The 23362-nt window shown below is 42.4% G+C and overlaps 1 protein-coding gene and 1 long non-coding RNA gene across 2 annotated transcripts; one reads left to right on the top strand and one right to left on the bottom strand.

Annotated features, from left to right (window-relative positions):
• Positions 1 to 900: 900 nt before the first annotated feature.
• On the bottom strand, positions 901 to 13852 carry sec24b (SEC24 homolog B, COPII coat complex component). The gene is made up of 24 exons (XM_088431758.1): positions 13622 to 13852; positions 11587 to 12111; positions 10788 to 10916; positions 10545 to 10664; positions 10268 to 10351; positions 9755 to 9918; positions 9497 to 9681; positions 9305 to 9407; positions 9114 to 9240; positions 8931 to 9040; positions 8559 to 8671; positions 8348 to 8466; positions 8214 to 8269; positions 7354 to 7560; positions 7115 to 7238; positions 6449 to 6607; positions 6194 to 6367; positions 5835 to 5945; positions 5573 to 5748; positions 4767 to 4904; positions 4585 to 4689; positions 3795 to 3887; positions 3325 to 3428; positions 901 to 1404 (listed from the first exon to the last, which is right to left on the bottom strand). The coding sequence occupies exons 1-24, from the start codon at positions 13692 to 13694 to the stop codon at positions 1293 to 1295; spliced, it is 3411 nt and encodes a 1136-aa protein (XP_088287884.1). The 5' UTR covers positions 13695 to 13852; the 3' UTR covers positions 901 to 1292.
• Positions 8768 to 21508, top strand: LOC148413416 (uncharacterized). The gene is made up of 3 exons (XR_015867637.1): positions 8768 to 8904; positions 9463 to 9692; positions 21432 to 21508. It is a non-coding gene; the product is annotated as an uncharacterized LOC148413416 (long non-coding RNA).
• The last annotated feature ends 1854 nt before the right edge of the window (positions 21509 to 23362 follow it).

Raw genomic sequence — 23362 nt, 5'->3', positions numbered from 1 at the left:
CAATCTTACCACCGTTGCGCTTCAGTCACATTTTTCGTGTGTTTTTCTATGTCGTCTGCCAAAAAATACCTTGTCCAAGCTATTTGTGGATGATTGAATATTTTGCGCTAAAATAACTGGTTAGCGCTTCTCAACAAATGTTTTTGTAGGTAGCAAGTCGAATTGAATTATTTCAAACGCAGAACAGCTCTCTTTTCAAATTAAGAGCAAATTGACTTAAAGACGAATCAACTTATTGCTAAATTGTCCTCTAGTGACTTTTTTGGAATACATTTTGAACTTCTTAAAACAAAGAGAACGTTAGCATGTTTCTTCTTACTTTCTGTGTGAACTGGATTCAAAAATGTCAGTTCAGTTCAACCGTCAGCTTAAAAAAAAAAAAAAAAAAAAAAAAAAGGTACCGTGTATGAACACTGTAATTTCCCGGTTTTGGGGTGTGTGTGATGATTCGGGGTGTGCGAAGGCTTGGCCCAGTCAGCGCTGATGTTAAATATAACTGACAGCACAGCAGGCTGGAAACAATGAGAGAACCTGAACAAATCAGATTCTGGGCTAAAAGGCATGCCAAGTTGAGGCCACGTTTGAGATTTACGCACATTTTCCCCACGCATTCCCTGATGGATTTGCACATCTCAGAGGTTTACATTTTTTCTTTTTAAAACCATTTCAAAGTGGTTAGATGTTACAAGTATGAAATTATATATTTGAAGCCCAAATTACATTGTGAGAAAACGCATGTTTGTGTTAAACTATTAGCTTCAAAACATTCTGGTGAGAATTCTTAGCTGTCAGTTTATGAGAAAATTCAAGACTTTTTAGGTGCGTTTTATAGCGCCGAAAATACGGTAACGGCAGCTTTTCGCGGACATAAAAATGAACATGATTAAAAACCAGACGACGTTGAGTTTGTCAATTTTATTGAATAAGATGCTTCATAAATTATCGTAAAAGATTCTTTTCAGTAGTTACAAAGAGGATAGTACACTTAGCGCCAGGAAGGGGGGGGGGGGGGGGGGCATGATTGGTCAGTGAGGGGAATCCAACATCCCATAGCTATCAGTTCTTCCTAACAGGAAAATAATCGAGTGCAATCCAGTGAAATTCTCCTTCTTCTGTGTTTTAGTCAAACCTTCTAAAATGACAAACAAAAAAAAAAGGGACGGCGCTACGACAAAAGTGGCATCTTCTTGGCTCCGCTTTCCCTTCTCGTCCCATTGGGAGGAGAAGCTACGAGAGGTTCCTTTGCGGTTTGCCATCTTGTTCCCGTTCCCGCTACCGTGGCGTGCTCGTGACTAGGACACCTGCTGATGGACGTGCTGCAGGAATTCACAGTAGGACGCCGCTGACTCGGAGCGATCTTCCACCAGGTGATGGAAGAAGGTCGCGTTTGCCGAGGCGTCGTCCCTAAACGACAACAGACATATCATAATCGGTAGTCAAGGAGGCCGTATTCGTTTTCGGTAAAACGGGAAAACAACGAAATATGACACAGCGCAAGTTAATTTGACCAAAAATTCCCATAGTTGCTCAAAGTTTACGATTGTATATGCTAAAAGACCGAAAATAATAAACGAGTCAAATGGAATACCTTTCCGTGCTCGGATGGAGACATCAACACCTCTCTGTTTTAGTAACATTCCTGCGCGTGAACGAGGATGTGCTCGGACGTCGGTTCAGTCCGCTCGCTTATTTTTATTGAAAATATCGCTGTAACAAGCTCAGCTAACACGAGCTTCCGTTAGCAGCAACAGGCACTGGCTGCTAACTGCCAACTGACGTCCGCACTCTAGCTTGTCCCGGTATGCTAATTATTTGACGCAAGATATAAAACCTTGGCTGACGGGTTGTCAAATAAAAAAAATCAAATTCGAACTCCTCGAACCGTCATTTTTGCAAAAAAACGTACCTTACTCTTCCTTTACTTTTTTTTCTTCCTGTTTCAACACAAATGGAAAACCTACCATTTTCGATGAACTCAGTTCTAGGGGCGCCTAATTTCAGAAAATCTAGTCTGTAAAATATAATATTTAGACGTGGACTTTGTCCAGGGACTGTAAATCTGCTTGGTATTTGTTTATCAGTCCAACTGTGAGACGAAAACATTGCTGAGCGAGATGACAATAGTTCTCAGGAAGGAGAAGGAGGCGGCCCCAAAACAATGGACTCCCTGAGGAAGCGCTCGCCCCCGTCATGGAGAAGAACTTCCTCTCAAGAAATCACTGCGATTCTTACAAAAAGATGGCGATAACACGCGTCCTTGCCACTGTCAAACTGGGAATTCGGAATGAGGTTATGTTACATTGAACGGGCTATATCCACGTCGCTTCACGTGGCCCACACATGGTGACTGGGCAAGATTTTAATAACCGTGAATTTATTTTACGCACTATAAGGCGCACCTTCAACGAATGGCCAATTTTTCAAAATATTTCAAAAATAGGGCGCACTGCATTATAGGGCGCATAGAATAGAAGCTACAGCGGTGGCTGGGCTTGTATCATGCATCCACTAGATGGAGCTGCGCTAAAGGGAATGCCAACAAAACAATAAGTTAGTCCAACTTTTCAATCGGAAATTGAGAATAAAGAAGATTTGTGTGAAGTTCTATTTTTCATCGTTCATACCCTGCTTTGATTGCAGATTTCAAACAACATGCTGGAAGACGTACTTTTGAGTGCCTAAATCAATAAATGCTGAATTTCGATGATGCCGCCGCCTTCTGGGAGATGATTGGCGGAAGCTTTACCGATTGAAATCAAGTGACGATGTTTAGCACGCTCTTCGTACCCTTTTCGGATCTTGCAAGATGGCTCTCAAAATGTGACTTCAGAAATGGCAATGTAAGTGCTTATTTTTGATCAACAACACAAATTTATGATCATGCAAATAATTTGAAGAATTATAGAGGATAGCATTTAAAGTTATTTTGAAAATATATGACATCTTAGAAGATTTTTTTCCAAATTCTAGAGAGCCTCACAGTAGATATTCATGGATGTGGAGTGTGCTCCAGTGATACGGTATCACTAGTGCTTGCAGAGTTGATATTAAGATACCTCTGAAAATATGACTTTTTTCAGTGCTCATTTTTCATCAACAACACAAATTTATGCTCACGCTAGTTGTACAAACTTGCTGTATAATTTGAAGTTATAGCCAGATGATAAAATTTGAAGTTATTTTGAAAATATATCACATTATTTTAGAGGATTAAAAAAAAAAAAAATAGCTGTAATTTCGATAGCATGATATTTTTGCCATATTTTTACCATACCGACAGAATCTGATACCGGGCTAGTCTTGAGGCAATATTTGAGCGCTTACTTGATGACGTGCACGATGCATCCGAACGCCCTGTTGTCCTGCAGCCAGTCGAGGAACGCTCGCACCCTCTCCGACAGCGACGTCGGCAGCTCAGGAATGCAAGTCTGCCGCAAACAACAATCGAAAAACCGACAAAAACGCGCTTTACACAGACGCAAATGGGAATCCGCCGCACAATGTGGCGCAGCGGGGAAAACAAAAAAAAACAGTTTGGAATGTTTGGCATGTAGATGGTTCTGGAAGGCATCAACCCGCCTTGTGAAAAAAGGGAGATAAACACGCTGACGGGCCGAACGTTCTAGGGGTGAAAAAGCAGCAGCAGCAGCAGCTCGGATTTGCTGCACTGGCTTTTTTTTTTTTTTCCTCCCTCTCGCCACAACAAACGAGAGAGCGCTTTCTAGCGAAGCCCCGGCTATTTGTTGGCTCACTTTCCGTTTTTATGAAGCGTGTAAAGAGGCATCCTCACTGACCATGTTGGGAGGGATCGAAGCGTAGTTGGGGTAGTCCAGAACGTCTCGGATGAACATCTCGTTGCAGCACTTGCCCACCCAAAGGTAAAAAACCTACGCAGATGCAAAAAAACAAAAACAAAATACAGTCGGTTTCGGGCTATAAGCCACAACTTTTTTCTCATGATTTGAGCCCTACGGCGAAAAATTCAGTTCACGAAACACTTCGGCACCTGAAGTTAGCGTTGTTACCACATCATTAGCACTTTGGCAATGACATCACACAGGAACCACTTGGTATGACCCCAAACTTAACTTGACCTTCGCATTGTTTGCACTTTAGCAATGACATTACACAGGAAGCACTTAGTATGACCCCGAACTTAACTTGACGTTCGCATTGTTAGCACTTTAGCGATAACATCATAAAGGAAGCACTTGGCATGGCCCCAAACTAAACTTAAGTAATCTTACATATTTAAAATAATCCAAAAGGTAAATATTATTGCTCCCGTGGACTTATAATGTAAAATCAAAACATAATAACGTCCTAAAAAGGTCTCTCTCTCTGCACGCATTACCAACACACTAGCACCATCTTAAGGCAAACAAGTGAACTACATCCATATTCTCAACTGCACCAATTAACATGATTAATTTAAAGGGTTTCTGAGTAATTTCTATTACTCTTTGCATGATCAATCTGTGCCACAGCTGAAGGATACAATAAAAATCAAAGCGAAGAGCTGAAATGAACAACGATAATAGTAGCCTTTGAAGGCATCACAGCGTAGTAGTAATGAGTACATACGCTGCCGCAGTCCATGAGGAAAGCGCCGTCTCGGCTAAGCCGCTCGGCAGACAGGTGGAGGAGAGGGGGCTGAGGGACCAGCCTGTCGTTGAGGTGGAGCGCCCCCTGCAGGTTCAACATGCCCATTGCAATCAGCTTTACAAACTAAAGGATCGTTTTTTTTTCTTTTTTGGCTCCCTCACCTGGTCAGACATGTTGTCCAGGCGGTAGAGGTCGGGGTGAACCATCCGCATCAGCTGCTGCAGCGGCTGCGTCTTGAACTCGCACATGGCGAACACGCGCTCGTCCAGGCGTGTGCTCGTGCCCGTACCGAATGCTTTCTAAAAAAAAATAAATAATAATAAAATAAAATTGAAAAAAAATGCATCGGTCAGCGTTCGGGCTTGTCTATGGGAAAAAATAAAATTGCGGTTTTCACCAATCATTTTGGACGATTTTAATATAGAAAATAAACCCAGCTTTCATTTCTTGAAATGTTTGATTTATTTAAAAAGAGTCCTGTGAAAAATATCCAGACAAAAATAGCATTGATTTTAAATCAGTTTTAACGTGAATTTAACATGTTATTTTCAGTACGCGGCGAGTGAAAAAGTTTAATAAAAATCATTTTAAAATCACTAAGAAAAATGTTATCCAATGAACCCATTCAATCCCAAAGACGTAATTACACGTTTTTAAGAGTCCAGACGTTTAATCCCACGTACCTATTTATATATTTATTTTTTCAAATAATTTGGTAAATGGGTATCTAAAATGACGTTATTTTTAGACAAAATATTAAGTTTCCGTTTAACTATCCCTTCAAATGCCTCAATAAACTAGTTTAGTACATATTGTAAACATGTCTGCAATTTTTTGCCAAATCTTGATTCCACGATTGCGTTTTAAAAATTAATTGAACTCATTCGATTGTAATTGCCCAGCTCTAGTCTGCGCGCAACCAATCGGGATCGCGGCGTCCTGTCATTTGCATGAAAAGCAGCCACACCTGTTTGAGCAGAGCGAGGATGTAAAGCGGCAAAAGGCGCATGGCGGCGGGCAGCACCAGGCCAGACTGCTGCAGATTGGACACGTTGTTCTTGTAAGCGCTCACAAAGTCCACCGCCGCGTTGGTCAAGGCGTCCCGAGCATCCGACAGGCTTGACGATACCGAGCGGTCGATCGCTTTGAAAAAAAAAAAAAAACGCAAATTCAAGTTTCGCGCCAAAACGTTTAAAAGACGCGCGAAAGAGCAAATATGGCTGACTCACCCATGTTTGCCAGCAGGCACGTAATGGCCTGGACGTCGGCGCCGGCGTACACGTCGCTCAGCTGGTTGACCACGGGCAGACAAAGCGTGTGGACCCGAATGCGCCTCTTCCCTGCAAAAATACGCCATGCCGTGAATCCATTTTCCTCATTCGGGTCACGGCGCACTGCATTATAAGGCGCATAGAATAGAAGCCACGGTAGTGGCTGGGGTCGTGTTGGCAATTTTCGCCGAAAACTCATAATTAGCATTTCACGGGCCACAGGAAACGATGAGACGGGCCAGATCTGGCCCCCGGGCCTCGGGTTTGACACCGACGCTCTAAACGCAAATGTCTGCCGTGATTTGGGACGCTCTAACCTTTACTGGAGGTGTAAAGCAGAGCCGCCTGAAAACACGCCAGTGAAGAGTCAACCAGCGAGTCGTCGATGGACATCTGGACGGCGAAGGCCGAGTCCGGGTTGACATTCGCGAGGGACAGCAGGTCGGTGGAACGCACGAAGAAGTTGCCGTGAAACGTGTGGATGGATAAACCTGAGGAGGAAAAAAAAAACAAACAAATGATCGTAAGGTATTTCAAGAGGAACGGCTGACAATCTTTTTGGGGAGAGCAACCTTTAGTGCATCGTATTCTCATGACTGCCTCGAAGCCCAACTTCCTGCTGAGGTAGCGCGCAAGATCCTTCTGGAACTTCTGCAGCTGGGCCGGGTTGTGGATGTGATGAAAGGAGGGGTAGAAGAAGATGCTGCCCGCAGAGTACTTGGAGATACACGCTGCGGAGCAAAAGACAACAGTTGATATCCAGGTATGGGACCGATTTTGTACTCTCTCACCAAAGAATACTGATAAATGGAACAAAGTGACAAACGGACCACAATTGGGTCAGCCTGCTTTGTTCAAAAGTGATCAGTAGGAACAGCAACTCTAAGGGTCATAACATGATCTTCTCGGTTTTAGTAATATTCCTGCCAGTGAAGGATGGACTCGGGTGTTGGTTCAGTCTGCTCGCTTCTTCAATTGCAAATAATAGGCAACCGATGCTAACGGCCAAATGGCGTCCCCCTTCTCTCAATGCTTGACCGACAGATCAATCTTCCTCGAATGGCGTCGAATTAAAAGAAAATAAAGGCGGTTTTGAAGTTACCGTTTTACAGGACGCGTCCCAACTTTTGGCCTTCATTTTTGGGGAAAAAAAGCGTGTCTTATATTTGGGGGATTACGGTAGATCTCGAGTGAACATACGCCCTCTGCAGGCCACCGTGCAAAGTTGCGACGCTTACCCAGCGTGGCGAGGTCAGCGTACTGCGAGCTGAGAAGAAAAAGATCCACGCCGATCTGTTGTCCTGAGCAATCCAGTGCAAATTTTTTGTAGAAGTCCGTGGCCGGCCCGAGATGCTGCACCCCCTGCGATCGTATCGGAACAGGCGGTAAAAGAAAATAAACATTTGACTCATTCACTGCCATTGACGGATATAGCCACCCTTGTGAAATGAGTTGAAATAGGTGGCGCGCGCTCTACCTTGGCGGCGGAGCGCCGGCCGGGGTCCTCCCTGGACTGCAGCGAGCCGGCGCCCAGCGTGGGCAGCTGCGTCTGGAACACGCCGACGCGCCCGCCGCTGGGCGACATCAGCTTGAAGGCGGCTTGCAGGGCGGGGCCCAGCGCGCTCTGCGTCTCGCGGTTCTGGCTGAACATGGCGGGGAGGGAGGTCAGCAGGTCCTTGATCAGCTGGATGAGGTGAGGACCACGAACAAACAATATTAAAATAAATACATAAAAATAAAAAACATACATACGCATATGGCGGAAGGGTATCGCGTAAACATAAAATTACGATCTATTTCAGCTTGTGTTTAGTTAGTTTAAATGTTCTTTCTCTATGGGGATTTTATTTTTGTTTATATGTTTTTGTTTTTATATTTTTTTTTTTAGTTTTTGGAGGAATATTCGTTTCGGTGGTGACTTTTTCCCCATTTTTCCTTTTTTTTCTCCGTTCTTAATTTTTTAAGTTTTTAATTGGAAGCAAAGCATCGTTCAAATCCCTTAAGATTTAGTACTATGCTGCCGCCTTGTGGCGAAAATAGTTATTACACTACGCCGCAATACAATTGACTGCACTTACCAAAAAGAAAAAGTAATTAGATAATTGTACAGGTGATTGAAAAACATGTCCCTACTTAATTTAAACAAGTTTTATTTTGATGTGGTTTTCAGACCATCGTAAAATTATTAAAAATCTATTTTTTTCTGTTTCCGGAATATTTCCGTTTTGCATTTTTTTCCTCATAAAAAAACAAAACAAAACAAAACTGCAAACAGAAAAATGTGAATGCAATACACTTCCGCAACGAAGGTTCTGGAAGGAAGAAGTTGGAGTCTACCTCTTTACTCTCCTTGCAGTTTACCATTAAACTGTCATGAGACGGTATGAATACATCTGCAATCAAAACAAATAACAGTTGTTACATCACAAAGCAAAACAAACACAGAAAATGCGAATCCCAACCGTGTGTACCATCAATATCAGTGACCACCAGCATCTGCGGCTGGGACAGCCCCTCCTGGAGGTTATAGAAGTGGACGCTGCTGTCGAACGAGAGGAATCCCACCTTGGTACGCGAGTCTCCAGGTAACCTAAGGAACACCACCGCTTTTTTTTTAACCTCTTACATCTTGTTTTTAGGCAGAGAAGCGCACCGCTTTGACTCCGTGAACGCGACACTCACTTCTCCAGATTCTCCAGGAGCGAATCGCAGAAATATTTCAGGTACCCGCTTTCCACCGCGCTGTGTGAGACATCCAGCACGAACAGGTAGACCGCCGGCTGAGGCGGCCGCAGCTGTCCAGAATGCTCATTATTACAATTTTGCTCTGGTAACTTAGCAATACAAAAAAAAAAAAAAGCTGTATTTTGTTCATTTTCTTTTCAGTTGATGATGTGGTGAGCCAGATCTGGCCCTTGAGTTTGACACCTGCGTCTGAAGAGGTGGACATCTACGGCCATCAAATACAAGAGTAGTCGGAAGCTAGTGTCCGACGCAGCCACCTAGTGGACTGACGGACTCGGTGCAAGTGAGTAGCGAGCAAGCGGTCCTTACCATGTAGTCTGAGGAGGCTATGAATTCGACGGTGGCGTTTTGGACTTCCGGTCTCTTGTGGGGTTCGCCGTACGACCTCGTTACCGGGTTATACATGAATTCATCTGGTACTGAGAAGAAACAAAATCATCAGTGTGAAGCTAAACGCGGAATGAAATTAAGTCGCGTTCAAATTTTTGGTACCGTCGTTGACCCGGTAGCAGAGGTTACACTTCCAGCGGCGCTGGTCCAGGAAGGTGACAAAGGGGTTGATGTAAGTGCGACAGTGGCGACAGCGGACGATGGTGTTGGACGTGATAACTGGCAATTGCTGCAGAGAGACGTTATTTCATATGTATATATATAAATATATATATTCATAGCTGAGGTCCCACCTGTAGATCTCTGAAGGGATGAAGGAGGAGGCCAAGGGGCAGTCTGGCCTTGTTGAGAAGCGCCTGCGTTTGAGGGACACTTGTCAGGGTGCATCGGAATGTCCTTCAAGGGAAAGGCAAACAGGAAGTTGATTTGCATCTCTTTTTCACTCCTCCAGACTTTAGGAAGCGGCGGACGCCCGTTTTCCATACTGTGGGCTGCAGTTGACCTTCTTCAGCTCCGAACTCAGGTTGGGTTCGGGAGCCTCCAGGGGTCTTGGGGGGAGCAAATTCCTCTCCTGCAGCAGGTTGAGGGGCCGGAGAGCCTCCACCTCCAGCTCCGGGACCCCGCTCAGGCCCCCCAGCGCCGCAGACAGCTGGGACAGGTTCGGGAAAGGCTGAGCAGGAAGTGAGTACGCCAATTATGCCGCTGTAGAACAGACGTACGGCTTAACCGATCCGTCTGATTACCTGCGAGTACTGCTGGTAGCCCGTCGGTCCAATCGGATCTCGAGAAACCGGCGGGTCCGCGAGTGAGGTTGGTCCCTGGTGATAGGTCGACGGTACTGAGGGGTAACCATAGCTACAATAGGGCGGGACTTGACTGCTCATATTGGCGGAAGGTGGCATACAATCTGCATGAGAAAGTGTGTTTGTAAAATATTGTGCAAAAGTATTTGGTCGCCATTAGATTTGATAGGAATTCTATCCAGTGAAGAGTGTCCAGATAACAGTTGTTTTGGGAGCGGGCTGACTTACAATGTGGGCGGCCTTCATTTTATCGCATGAGACTCCGAAAGGGGCTTCAATTGGCCAAATTAGCAATCAGTTACTTTGAGGCAAAACGCCAATTTCTTTGCGATGACACCTGCTCTACACGAGGATCCTACAACCGCCACTGGATCCACTCACATGATTGTTGTTCACTTGCCAAAAAGCTTCTAAAGAAAACTGGCAGCTGGTCCAATGTTTGTGAGCTCGTACCTGGATAACGGCCTCCTTCCAGGGAATCGTAGCTGTTGGGCACGGGTGACGCGCTGCCGGTGGTGGACGAGGACGTGTCTCCGCCTGGGGACACGCGTGCATTTCAATTAGCCTTGCACGAGTTACGAACGTATGAAAGAAAAATGAAGCTTTGGAAGAGGAGATGATTTGCGTCCCACAACAAAACCGAGGGAAACTCCACGGATCCGATTAGCAATGTGGACAATGGAGCAAGCGACACGATAATGAACGCTAAACGGCAAAATCCAAAGCGCACCGGCTTCCTCGTCTTCTTCCTCCTCCTCGTCCTCATCCTCCTCGTCCTCCGAGCTGGATGACGAGGACGCGGCGTTCCGAGCCGAAGCCTCGCTGTTAGCCGCGTATCCGTACCCCGCGCCTGTTGGAAACGGGAGCAAACCGACAGAAGTTAGCAAAAATGTTTTTCTCCAATAACCGTAGGTCCTCAAAAGGACAAGACATTTTCTAGGCAAAAGTCCAAAGAGGGACAATAGTTTTTTACCCTGGTGATGGCCTGGTGAGGATTGCACAGACGTCGTGGGAGTTCCTGAGTGCGGTCCCTCTCCGTTTGGACCGCCGGCGCCGCAGGAGTCATAGTTTAGAGAAGCTTTCTGGTCATAGTGTTGATGAGCTTATTTTAAATGAGATAGAAACATAAGGAGACACGATTAAATCGGGACATGCAAGTCACATTTGACTTGACCTTTTCTGTACCCTTGTGTGGTATTTTGACCATTTCTGGGTAATTTTCTTTCACATCATTTATTTTAGCCAAGGGATAGCACTATCTGGGTGAAATTTCAGCTCCCGAGGGTCTTCTTTCAATGCTTTCCCTTGGATGTGAAATGCCTTTGAAATAAATGGAACTCAGGTGTGTCAAACCCAGCTTAAACGCGGGCCACTTTGTAGTTTAGTTTCTGTCGAGGTGAAATAAATTTCATCACACTTTTACGTAGTTTTGAGGTCAGAGGTCAGTCAAAAAAGAGGTATTGGTAACAGAAAATGCTTGTTTCCCTAAAAACTTTTTTTTTTGAAGTTGAAGACACCTAGCAATTTTTATATTTTAGTCAGAACCTTGAAGTCAAAATTAGCATCTCGCAGAAGAAGTAGAGGTTTGACTCATCCAATCCCAAAGACGTATTTTTACGTCCCTTTATACAATCTTAGACATCCAATCCCAAGTACTTTACACATATATATACACATACCTACATATGCATATACAGTACATATGGCAGACTATTTCCAGACCCCAATATTTGAAAAAAAAAAAAATCTGTATATTAGTTAGAGTTAAATACCTGCGCTTCCTTGACCATTGACAGCAGGCGCTATCTGAGTGGGAGGAGCCACATCGTACCCAGGGCGCACCGCCGTAGCGGAACCCGGCCGGGGGTCGCCGTACTGCGTCGCGGCCGTCCGGCTCGAGACAAGCGTGCCGTACTGGCTCGTCCCCGGCGCGGACGGGTAGGACACGATGGGGTACGCGGGGGCCCCGGGTGCGCTGGGCGGCGCCGGCAACAAAGTGGGCCGCCGTTGCTGACATTGAGCCGGGGGCGCCTGATACGGCGTCTGTCCGTAATAAGCCCCCGGAGTGGCGTAGGGCGGCTGAGGCTGCCGGAAGTGGGCGTAGCGGCCGCCCGGCGGGTGGGCGGGGGGCGCTGCGTGACGATGCTCGGGGTAGTAGTTGTTCACGTGGGCACTGTTGGTGACGGGGGCTTTGCTGGGCACGCCGGTGCAGTTTGATGGGATGCCGGGGTAGTTGCGTTGTTCGGCTGGGGCTCCGTAGTAGGAAGGATAAGCGGCGCCGTATGGCTGAACCGGACCTGGAAATCAACATTCATTTCACCACATGATTATAAACAAGTATATTGAAGAGAAAGTATGAAACATTGAATGATGAGGGACAAATCTATAATTAGAATTGTGTGATTGTTATGTATAGAGATAGTTATGTGTTTATATTACTAGCTGTCTATTATATGCATATACGGGCTACTATATTTTATTAATTATGTAGCATTGAGTCGTATTACATTTAGAGGGAGTTTTTTTATTATTGTAAGTAAGTATTTACAGTATATGGATATTTATGAAGTGTATATATGTAATTTCATAAAAAGAATACTATATTGATATGAATATGTATGTGGCTAGTATATTTTTGATCATTTTAAGTAAATGTTCATATGGATATTTATTCAAGTATATGCTAGATATGTTTTTGCACATATAAAATACTATATTATATTATGTAGTATTGAGTCATGTTATATTATAGGGGTCTATATGGTATGTTTTTATTTCTGTAAGTATATGTATATATGGATATTTATGAGGAACATATATGCTATGTATGTCTACTTTTAGATAGGGCACTTGCATAGCAATATTTGAATATATAGAAGGGGTAAGAAATCATGTATTTTTACTTTCTTCTAATCCTTTTCAAACATAGTACGTTTTTTTATTGAATGAAAGACTACAGATATCAAAGAAGAATTACTGGTGAGAAGCTCACAAGATTTGGTCAAATTTAAGTTTAAGATTTACACCGTTATTAAATAGTTGCTGATTTATTGTCCATCATTCACAACGTCTCTCCATAGTTTAAAATTCCTCTTATTTTGGTATATGTTACATTACAGCTGTTTGTGTTCTTGTTTTTTTCCAGATTATTTTGAAATTGAAAACCTGCAAAAATAGGACGTTTGATTTGAGAGAAACATGCTAACCAAACAAAATAATCGATCTGCAAAGGAAACTATGGTACACAAACAAATAAAATGAGGAAAATATTAGGCCGTATGAATACATTTCAGCAGTTTTAAAACGGAGTTACTTTTCAATAAGTCCTGCAGAACCCTCAGGGCTTTGATGAAGTCTTGAACGAGAATTCCGAGCGGAAGCGAAATATCTGTTTTGCGTTTAATCTTAGCAGCGAACAAGCTTCGTAAGCAGCTCGGTTTTCGCATATCTATCCATCAGAGACAAACGAATGCCAAATTGTCAACTAAAGCTTCTTAATGTGACGCAAACTTGCAAGCTTGCTCGCCCATCGACGCTAATCTGATGCTAGCATCCTTCCTGATCTTCTAAACATCAAAGAGGTGCACGTAAAAGTCCGATGACTTCAACTGCAAAAAAAAAAAAATCCAAATGTCAAACTCTCTGTCGTCGAGTTTTCTATCTCGAATATAAACGAATGATTGCACGAGGGTTTGAAGTGACCGATACGTGCAAACTAACGCGTTAGCATGCTAAATCCCAGGATGCAACTATGGCATTAGCATTAGCCGAGGAAACTGCTTGATCGCATCATCCGGCCTGCTTCACCATTCGGTCGGGGAGGAGCAGCTCCGCCGTTCGGCGTCGGGGTCCGATTGTAGCCGTTCACCGGCGCCGACATCGCTCCGGCGTCCTCACATGCAACGCTGGCTCAAAAATCGAATTAATCTCAAGAGTGTCATCCGTAGGCGAGCGGTGCGAGACCGCAGATGGTCGGAGGAGACCCGGGTTCGAGCTGGGTCAGCGGCCGAGCCGAGTGACAGACGGTTCCGGGGGCAGGATGTGGAGCAGGCTTCGGCGACGCCCACTTTTCCTCTTGGTGCTTTCAATGTAGTCGAAATTTAAAGCTTCCGTTGTAGGAACGACGAACAAGAGCGCGCTCTTTCAAATACGAGCTGGGACGCAACGTTAATTTCTAGTAGATCGCAATTGGACGCTAATATTGAGTAAATCAAACAATTTCATATCTATGTTTTTTTTTCGAATCTATCTTGCCGATAGTACTGAAAACCTATCTAAAATACGAATTGGAAAGCGTAGGTGAATGCAACACCGTTTTCCAAGATGGCACCTGTCAAAAGTCAGTGAAAATGCACAATTTAACACATTTATTAACTTAAATGTTGTCAAAATGTACAATACTGATTGAAAGTTACATCTGTGAGTTCACTCGTGACTACTGAAATATAAACGTCATGATAACGACGCTGTGGCAATAGCTTCACTATTACAATATCAAAGACTTGTCATAAATCAGAATTGACATTTATTTTTGCTGTATTTTAAGGCCATACCAACCTTTTTGTGTCTTTTTAGTAAATTACGTACTAGGAGTCAGTGATGACGTTTTTTTTATGGCGAAACACTGCCATCTTCCGCACAGGGATTCGCATTACACCTCTACTATTTGTAGTACAAATACAAATTTTAACGGAACTGTTTATACTAAAGTCACAGAATATCAATGTGTGTTTATTTTAAAGCTATTGATGGCAAAGCATAGGGGGAATACCGTAAATAATATCGTGTACGATTGCCATTAAAATGAAAATCCAGTGAAGAAGCGGCCAAAGAAAATGAATGGATGGATGGATTTACTGACCTCTGCTGGTCAATGTATGCAGTGACTTATTTTACTCCACTTAGACGATAATGATCACACTTAAACGATACTGTATCACACTTTATAGTCGTAATTCTCCGACTGTGACTTTAAATTACTATTCTTATGATTCTCATAATGTAAAGTCGCAATTTTAACTTTTACTACTTGTAACTTTGAAGTGAGCGTTTCTAGTCAAAATGTTCACTTTAACGCTTGTGGAATTATGTTACAAATTATGTAAATTCCTTTGATTTTTTTATGATATCATAAAAGAATAAATGGGGAAAAAACACTAGGTAAATGAAATTTCCAGCGGATAATTAAAACATATGTAAAATTTCAAAATGCAACAATTCTGACATTTCGATGTGATTGCAGCTGGACATGTGGGATTTTGTGCACAAAAATAATCGCTTCCAAATTTTGGACTGTGTAAAACCATAATAATAATAAATTTTGAGATACATTTTAATAGGATTCATGACATTGACTTTCTTGCCATTTTTACAACATTCCGTTGAGCGGTGGTCAAACTGTCTCAGCAAACATAAAATCTTCGTTGACTTGTGTTTCGCCTCAAGACAGTAGGTGGCGGTAGAGATCAGTTAAAGGCTCATCGTCACTTCACAGGCTACAAAGACAGACCATACCATGTTTCTATTTTTTTGTGGGTGTTAATAAATGTATAGAACTGATGCTACTAAACAATGAGTGGTCGAAGAAAAAAAATATTCATCAATAACTTTAATTATTACACCTTTGAACGCATATACAATATTAGGAAAAACAATACGACGTGTATAGTTTGCACAATGGTTAGTGTGCTAATTCCGACCTGAGACGTTTCTGCTTCTGTTGAAACGCGAAATCCGAGAAACGGATTTTTTTTTTTTTCTCTGAAAATGCACCTACAGAGTGTCAAAATCGGCGTAGGAGTGAACAAGCACTTTTAACGAGTGACCTCAGGCAGCTTTTTTAGAATGGCTGCAGCTAAACGCTCCATAATTGACGTATAAAAACAAAGAGGTGCGCGTGGTATTAAAAACCAAAAAAAAAAAAAAAGCAGAAACCCGCAAGGCATGGCAGCTCGGGGACCCGGCGCAGTCGTAAAGGGCACGCCAGTTAACGGCCGTCTCTCGGCGTGACCTCACCTCCCGGTTGCAAACTTTTCACGTGTGTGTGAACGATTGCCGAGTAAGTCAAATACAATGTGCAGAAATTCTCCACCCCGTTGCGCCCGTGGCGCCGCGCCAAGCCCCTTGGAAACATTGCCAACAATCGACAGAGCATCATCTACCGCCGCTATGCATTGCTTGAGGCTATCATAAAAAAAAAAAAAAAAAAAAAAAAATCAGTGAGAGAGCAGTAAGGAAAAAGGGCGACATGCTAGCTTAGCATGTAAACCGCGGTGAGATCATGGCTGAATGTTAACTCATTCAATCCCAAAGACTTTTTTTAGTTTTTACATATTTTTTTTTGTGTCCAGACATGCAGCTACAGTAGCTGCTTTTATATATATATATATATATATATATATATATATATATATATATATATATATATATATATATATATATATATATATATATATATATATATATATATATATATATATATATATATATATATGTATATATATATATATATGTATATATATATATATGTATATATATATATATATATGTATATATATATATACTGTATATATATATGTATATATATATATATATATATATATATATATATATATATATATATATATATATATATATACATATATATATATATATATATATATATATATATATATATATATATATATACATATATATATATATATATATGTATATATATATATATATATATATATATATATATATATATATATATATATATATATATATATATACATATATATATATATATATATATATATATATATATATATATATATATATATATATATATATATATATATATACATATATATATATATATATATATATATATATATATGTGTAACCGTACAAAAAAAAAATAGCAATTATTCTTTCCAGTGTACTAAAGTGTTGATGTAATCAAATACTGTAAATAAAAAGAATTAATTTTACTATTACACTTTTTAAAGTCAAAAGTATCAATAGAATTTTTGGATTACTGGACATGATTATTTGAAGTAACATTTTTCCCTTCACCAAAACTGAATTTCAGCTCCTTGATTAGTCATAATGCGCGTGCAAATTGTGTCCGTGGGGTCATGGGGGTCATAGTACAAAGTCATATAATTTCGTTGAATTCCCGCTTGATGCGTGCGCTTGCTCAGCTGCCTTTATTGCGCTTTTTAGTTTGTTTTTGTTTTTTTTTACGTGTGCAGTCTGGGGACGGGATATCTTGTCGTTAATTTAATGGGCCTGTTTGGTGGCTTGAACTGTTGTGTATGCGGGGGTAGTGGGGGGGTCACGTGGGGTTCAGGGTAGCTGCCAGCTGCTATGGCTTCTGTTGAAGGTTCAACTTTATTTGTTACACGACATGAGTTACTCTTAAGTACACGTTTTTGCGGCTTCCAGTCGGATTGTTTGAATAGCGGACTCGCGCCAGAACTATCAGCTGTGGAGATTTCGCTTGTAAATTGCTGCTTTATGGCCGAAAAATGAAATAGAGGCATTCTAATTATAAGCTATAAATCAGAAAATGCATTGAAATAGATTTGAAGGGAGACATGAATTTCTTCCATTTTAGAAATATGTCAGTGTCTAGGTTTTGTTTAAATAGTGCAGCACCCCCCCCCCCCCCCCCCCCTCTGAGATTGTGTGACATTTCGACATGATTTCTAATCTAATTTAATGTTTTTTAATGCTGTGACAGGAACAGTACAGTTTTCTTTTCAAATTTAAAGCAAATCAATTGGAAGGCGATGCATCATATTGAGAGTGGCATTATAGTGACTCATTTCTAAAACAATGTATGCCCTTGTTAGGTTTTATAGGAAAACATCTTTCCTTGCTTCCTTCCCTCTTTCCTTTCTTCTTTCCTTCATTCTTTCCTCCGTGCATTCCTTTCTGCCCTCCCTTACTTCCTGTCTGCCTTCCTTTGCATCCTTTCTTTCTTCTGTGCTTTCTTCCTTATTTCCTTCCTTCAAGCTTGCCTCCTTGCATTTTTGCATTCCTCTCATCCATCTTCCTTCCTTCCTTCCTTCCTTCCTTCCTTCCTTCCTTCCTTCTTTCCTTCCTTCCTTCTTTCCTTCCTTCCTTCCTTCCTTCCTTCCTTCCTTCCTTCCTTCCTTCCTTCCTTCCTTCCTTCCTTCCTTCCTTCCTTCCTTCCTTCCTTCCTTCCTTCCTTCCTTCCATCCTTCCTTCTCTTCTTCCTTCCTTCCTTCCTTCCTTCCTTCCTTCCTTCCTTCCTTCCTTCCTCCCTCTCTTGTGCTTTTCTTCTTGCATTCCTTTCTATCTTCACTTCCACCCATCCATTGATCCATCAATCAATCCATCCATCCTTCCTTCTCTTCTTCCTTCCTTCCTTCCTTCCTTCCTTCCTTCCTTCCTTCCTTCCTTCCTTCCTTCCTTCCCGTGCAACGATCCAACACCTGTGTATCTGCGTTTGCTTTTTTGGTCCACTTTAGCAGGCTTTGCAATAACATTTTGAGCGCAAGCCAAGAACATCTTAAGGAACAACAAAAACAAAAAAATAAGGGAGAAAAATACAGTTTGGAAAAATAATTTCAGCTTGAATGGGAAGGCCATTAGTCATCCAGACATCAGTGAACATGAAATGTTTCCCTGGGAGAGGAGAGGCGGCTGGAAGCGCCATCACTCTTCAAAACATTTTCCTCCACAAATGTTTTGACAAGCATGTCATTTTTCAGCTTGCTTTTAATACCACAAAGTCTGAAATATTTTTTTTTCAGGGGGGAATATCTTTTGGTACCATTGCTTCACTTTTATCTCCGACTTCTTTCCTTCCCACAAATACCTGCTCTTCCTCATTTATCAATTGAGGTCATTTCAGTTACTACCCATTTTTTTGGATTGACAAAGGAAATGTTTTAACATTTTTTTTTAAATTGTTAGCGAGGCTTTTTTAATGTTTGATAGTTATTTCGCGTCATTTGTTTCAAGCACTCGTGGATTACGGATGTTTGCTGTGCATTGACACAGTATTTGTTGATGTTTTTATTACGAAATTGTACTGCCACAAATGGAGAACTGTTGAGTACATTTTGTGATATTTTGCTAACACAGTTCACAATTCATTATTGCCTTTTCTGTTAAATAAAAAATAAAAAATAGGGGCCTCGGAATTGAGCCTTGTGGCACACCCGAATCCATCCATCCAAAATCGTTAGGAAAGCCGCGCTCCCGCCGCGGCGGCCCTCTCGGGAATCCGAACATTTGAGCGAGAGATCGCACGGCGTAAAGTTAGCCCCCGCGACCTCCCCGAACACTTAACGGGGGAAATGACCGCCGCGCCCCGGTTAATTTGCGGCAGTTAGCCGCGGCGGCGACCGCTGATGTGGCGGTGTCGGGTGTCCTTTAATCAGGCTGCAGGCGTGCTCTCAGGTAATGGCGGGAAACATGAGGAGGTGCGCACACGCATGGGGCCGATTGGAAATTACCGTTGGCGTTCCTGCGATTTTCTCCGACGTGACCTCACTGAAGCAGACTCCAAAAATTGGATTACATGTAAGAGTTGAGACTCGTGAGAATCGGAGAAATTTATTTGTAAATCATTGAATGAGTCAATTGAAAGAATTGACTTTGTTCCCAAATTTGTATTTTTTTTTTTTTTTAATATTTATTTAAAGTATTTTTTATGAAAAGAGAATTTTGAGCTTGTCAACATATTTTTTTCTTTCTTTCTTTGTCATATTTTATCTTATTTTTTTCTATTTTCTTTAATTCTTTCTTTCTTTTGATTTTGTTTTTAGTTTGGCTTTTCCCTTTTCATTTCTCTTTTATCTGTCTCATTCATATTCATACATTCTTCAAATTTCTTCCTTCTTTTGTTTTTAATTTTTCTTTTTATTTCTGTTTCATTTTGGTTTGGTTTTTTGTTTTCTTTGTATCTCTTTTCTCTCGATTTCCGTTTATGTTTTCATTATTTTTCTTCTATTGTTATTTTTCTCTTGTTTACTTTTTCTGTCACTCATTTAAATAATTTCCTTTAATTTCCTTCTTTCTTTTGTTTGTGTCTTTCTTTCTTTCTTTCTTTCTTTCTTTCTTTCTTTTTTTGCTCAGTCATATTTTGTCTTTATCTTTTGTTCTTTTACTTTTGTTTACAGTTCTGTATTTTTCATTTTTTGTGTTTGTTTATTTTTGTTTGTTTGTTTGTTTGTTTGTTTCTTTCTTTCTTTCTTTCTTTCTTTCTTTCTTTCTTTCTTTCTTTCTTTCTTTCTTTCTTTCGCTCAGTCACGTTTTTTTCTTTATCTTTTGTTCTTTTACCTTTGTTTACAGTTCTGTATTTTTATTTTGTTTGTTTGTTTGTTTGTTTGTTTCTTTCTTTCTTTCTTTCGTTCAGGCATATTTTGTCTTTATCTTTTGTTCTTTTACTTTTGTTTACAGTTGTGTATTTTTCATCTTTTGTGTTTGTTTATTTGTTTGTTTCTTTCTGTCTTTGTTTGTTTGTTTCTTTCTTTCTTTCTTTCTTTCTTTCTTTCTTTCTTTCTTTCTTTCTTTCTTTCGAGGCTCGGATCTGGTCTACGAGCCTTTGACACCTGCGCAGAATACGTCAGATCGTGTAATTTTTAATCACGGGGGCTAAGGCGTCAGATTTTACAAACCTTCCGAACTTTCCCCTCGCGCTCGATGGAACCCGGACGGAGGCGCGGCGAAAGCTCCCCGCGGCCCAAAAAGCGTCCGACGTAGATCATAAAAACGCCGTCGCCACGGCTGCCGTGGCTCGGAATGAAAAAAGCTCTTGGTGTGGCTTTCCCTTGTCAGGGGCCCGCTGCCGGCTCCGGCCGTCTGTCATTATTTTTCAAAAAACACATTGGCACGCCACAGGAAGCGAGCGCTTTATGGGGAAACATGGTCTCAATTTTGAAAAACCCAAACGCTACAAGTACGGCGGCACCGCTACGGTTCAGTATGTGTGGCCATTGTTCTGACGCAGTAAACGCTAGCCGTGCGGTTTGTACCTGGACGCGCGCCCGCCAAAAATCCCCATCCTCGCAACGGACGTCTGGCTCGGGGGGGGAAAGAATGAGTCACGCTCGCACTTCTCTAGCATCGTTACGATATTAAGACGTACGCGTTTACCTCAGTGAACAAAAACCGCCGCTAATTTGACAGCTCGGCTTAATCGCCGCGCGCCGGCTCGGCCCATCGTCGGACGGGGCGACGGCGAACGAGTGGGAAAAGAGAAGCTGGGCGCCGGCCCGTTTCCGAACGGCGGAACACTTACCTTGGACCCGACCCGTTTGGACCGGTGCTATTTTTTCTGGGAAAGGCTATCCCGACGCGAGCAAACCGCGCGCTTACGGGTCGATTAGTGCCTCACTTGTTGCTTGAAGGCTGGAAGCAAACCTTGGACCGGGCAACGGCAAAAACTCATAAATTTTCGGAAGTATGTAATCGAGAAAATAAAGTTTTATTCATACGCGGGTTCTATTTGTCTTGCCACGTATTGAAGCCGAACAATGCGTAGAGCGCGGTGGAAAATATCACACGGGAGTTTTTTTTTGGGGGGTCTGTTTTGGTGTCCGGGCCAAGTATTTGTCATTTGTTATTTAAATAATTGGGTTCATCTCTGTTTTAGGTCAAGAAGAACCACCCAAATGGACGTTTCGGTCCCTGCTAAGTTCCCGGTCCCGTCTCCACTCTGGTCGCTTAATGGTGAGTCTCATGAGTGTTCCTTGGTCGAATCCCAAACGTCTGGACTTAAGTGGGCCATCGTGGACTCGAAACCTCGACCTTAAAATGGTCCATGCGAAAGTGATCTGCTAACGGTTTGGTCAGGCCTTGTGCCAGATTCAGTACCCAATGGTACCGCTTCACTTGTAACATGTTATTAAGTTATGTTTCCGTAACGTGGCCTTAAATATGATTTAGACCCCCCACCCCAAAAAAAAAAGAAAAAATCCATCTTATGTAAACTCTTCATATTTTCTTAAGCGTGTTTCAGATTTCCCATATTGTGAGCGGTCAGTGAACGCCTCGCCACTGTAACGTTGAATGCGCCGGAAGCTGTTGTTTTTCGTTTTCCTCGCGACTCGATTGAGTTCATTTTAGCATAAATACCTGAAGTTGAGCGGCATCCGCGTTTCAAGAAGTTTATGATTCGGATATGCCAAAAGATTAAATAATTAATAAACGATTCAAATGGGTTCCCTTTCCGTGTTCTCAAACTGGTGCACTCGAATCAGCTGGAGACGTCATAACATTTTCCTCCCCGGTTCTAGTAATATTCCTATGATGTACTCGGACGTCGGTTCAGTCTGCCCGCTTCTTTTTATTGAAAATAATGCCGTAGGAACCTCAGCTAACACCAGCTGCTATTAGCCGCAACAGGCAATTGATACTCACGGCCAACCGACGTCCCCTTTCGCTAGCTAGTCCCATTTCGATTAACCCTAATTTTCCCATATTGTGTGCAGTCAGTGAACGCCTCGCCACTGCAGTGTTGAATGCACTCGAAGCTGTTGCTTTTCCTTTTCCTTGCGACTCAATTTCCTCGCGACTCGATTGAGTTGAGGAGCATCCGTGTTTCAAGAAGTTTTTGATTTGGATACGCCAAAAGATTAAATAATTAATAAACGTTTCAAATGGGTTCCCTTTCCGTGTTCTCAAACTGATGCACTCGAATCAGCTGGAGACGTCATAACATTTTCCTCCCCGTTCTAGTAATATTCCTGTGATGGACTCGGACGTCGGTTCAGTCTGCCCGCTTCTTTTTATTGAAAATAATGCCTTAAGAACCTCAGCTAACACCAGCTGCTATTAGCCGCAACAGTGACGTCCCCTTCCGCTAGCTAGTAAATATTTTAACCCTCATTTTGAACTTACCCTTTATTTGATGCACTCAAACTTTTGGCCTTCATTTTGGGGAAAAAAATGTGTCTTATATATGGGGGATTACAGCAGACCCAGAAAACGTACTAGTTTCCCGCCTATAAAAACCATCGCCGCGGGGAGGCCCGATGCTGCCCCCAAAATCCTTTGCGAACTTTTAGACTGTATAGATTCCATGCCATCCCAGATGCATGCTTGACATTAAGTATAGACATATCCCACAGGGCGACGAAAACTGCGGCCGTTCCGTCTCCGCCCGCCGAATTCTTGACATATCCCAGTTTTTAATATAAGCCAAGAAATGGGAAGCGCCGAAGCGAGCGCGTATTTCGCTGGCTACGATCAAGTTGACACATCCCACTTACTGATGGACGGCCGGTGATGAATGAAGGCGCCCGGCTTTATTTTTAAGACGAGAATTGCGGGAAATGTTTAACGTCCGCCGATGACGCCGGCGGGTCCCCGTACCCGCGTGCGCATCTGGTGCCGTCACGCCGAGATTGATGACAATGCGACCGCAGCCTTGATTACCAGCGCTACGAAAAACCCGCGTCCTAAAATTGCTCGCTGTAACTAACCCAGGTCGCTTTACACCAGTTAACGCTTCATCTCGGCGGCCGGCAAAATCCCCCAAATTTCCCGGGGTCCGCCGTGCACGGTTTTAAAATGAGGATTGCG

This window comes from Hippichthys cyanospilos, chromosome 13 (assembly GCF_059441005.1).
Source record: "Hippichthys cyanospilos isolate Australia breed blue-spotted pipefish chromosome 13, RoL_Hcya_1.0, whole genome shotgun sequence".
NCBI lineage: Eukaryota > Metazoa > Chordata > Actinopteri > Syngnathiformes > Syngnathidae > Hippichthys > Hippichthys cyanospilos.
This window is presented reverse-complemented; position numbering and strand designations above follow the sequence as displayed.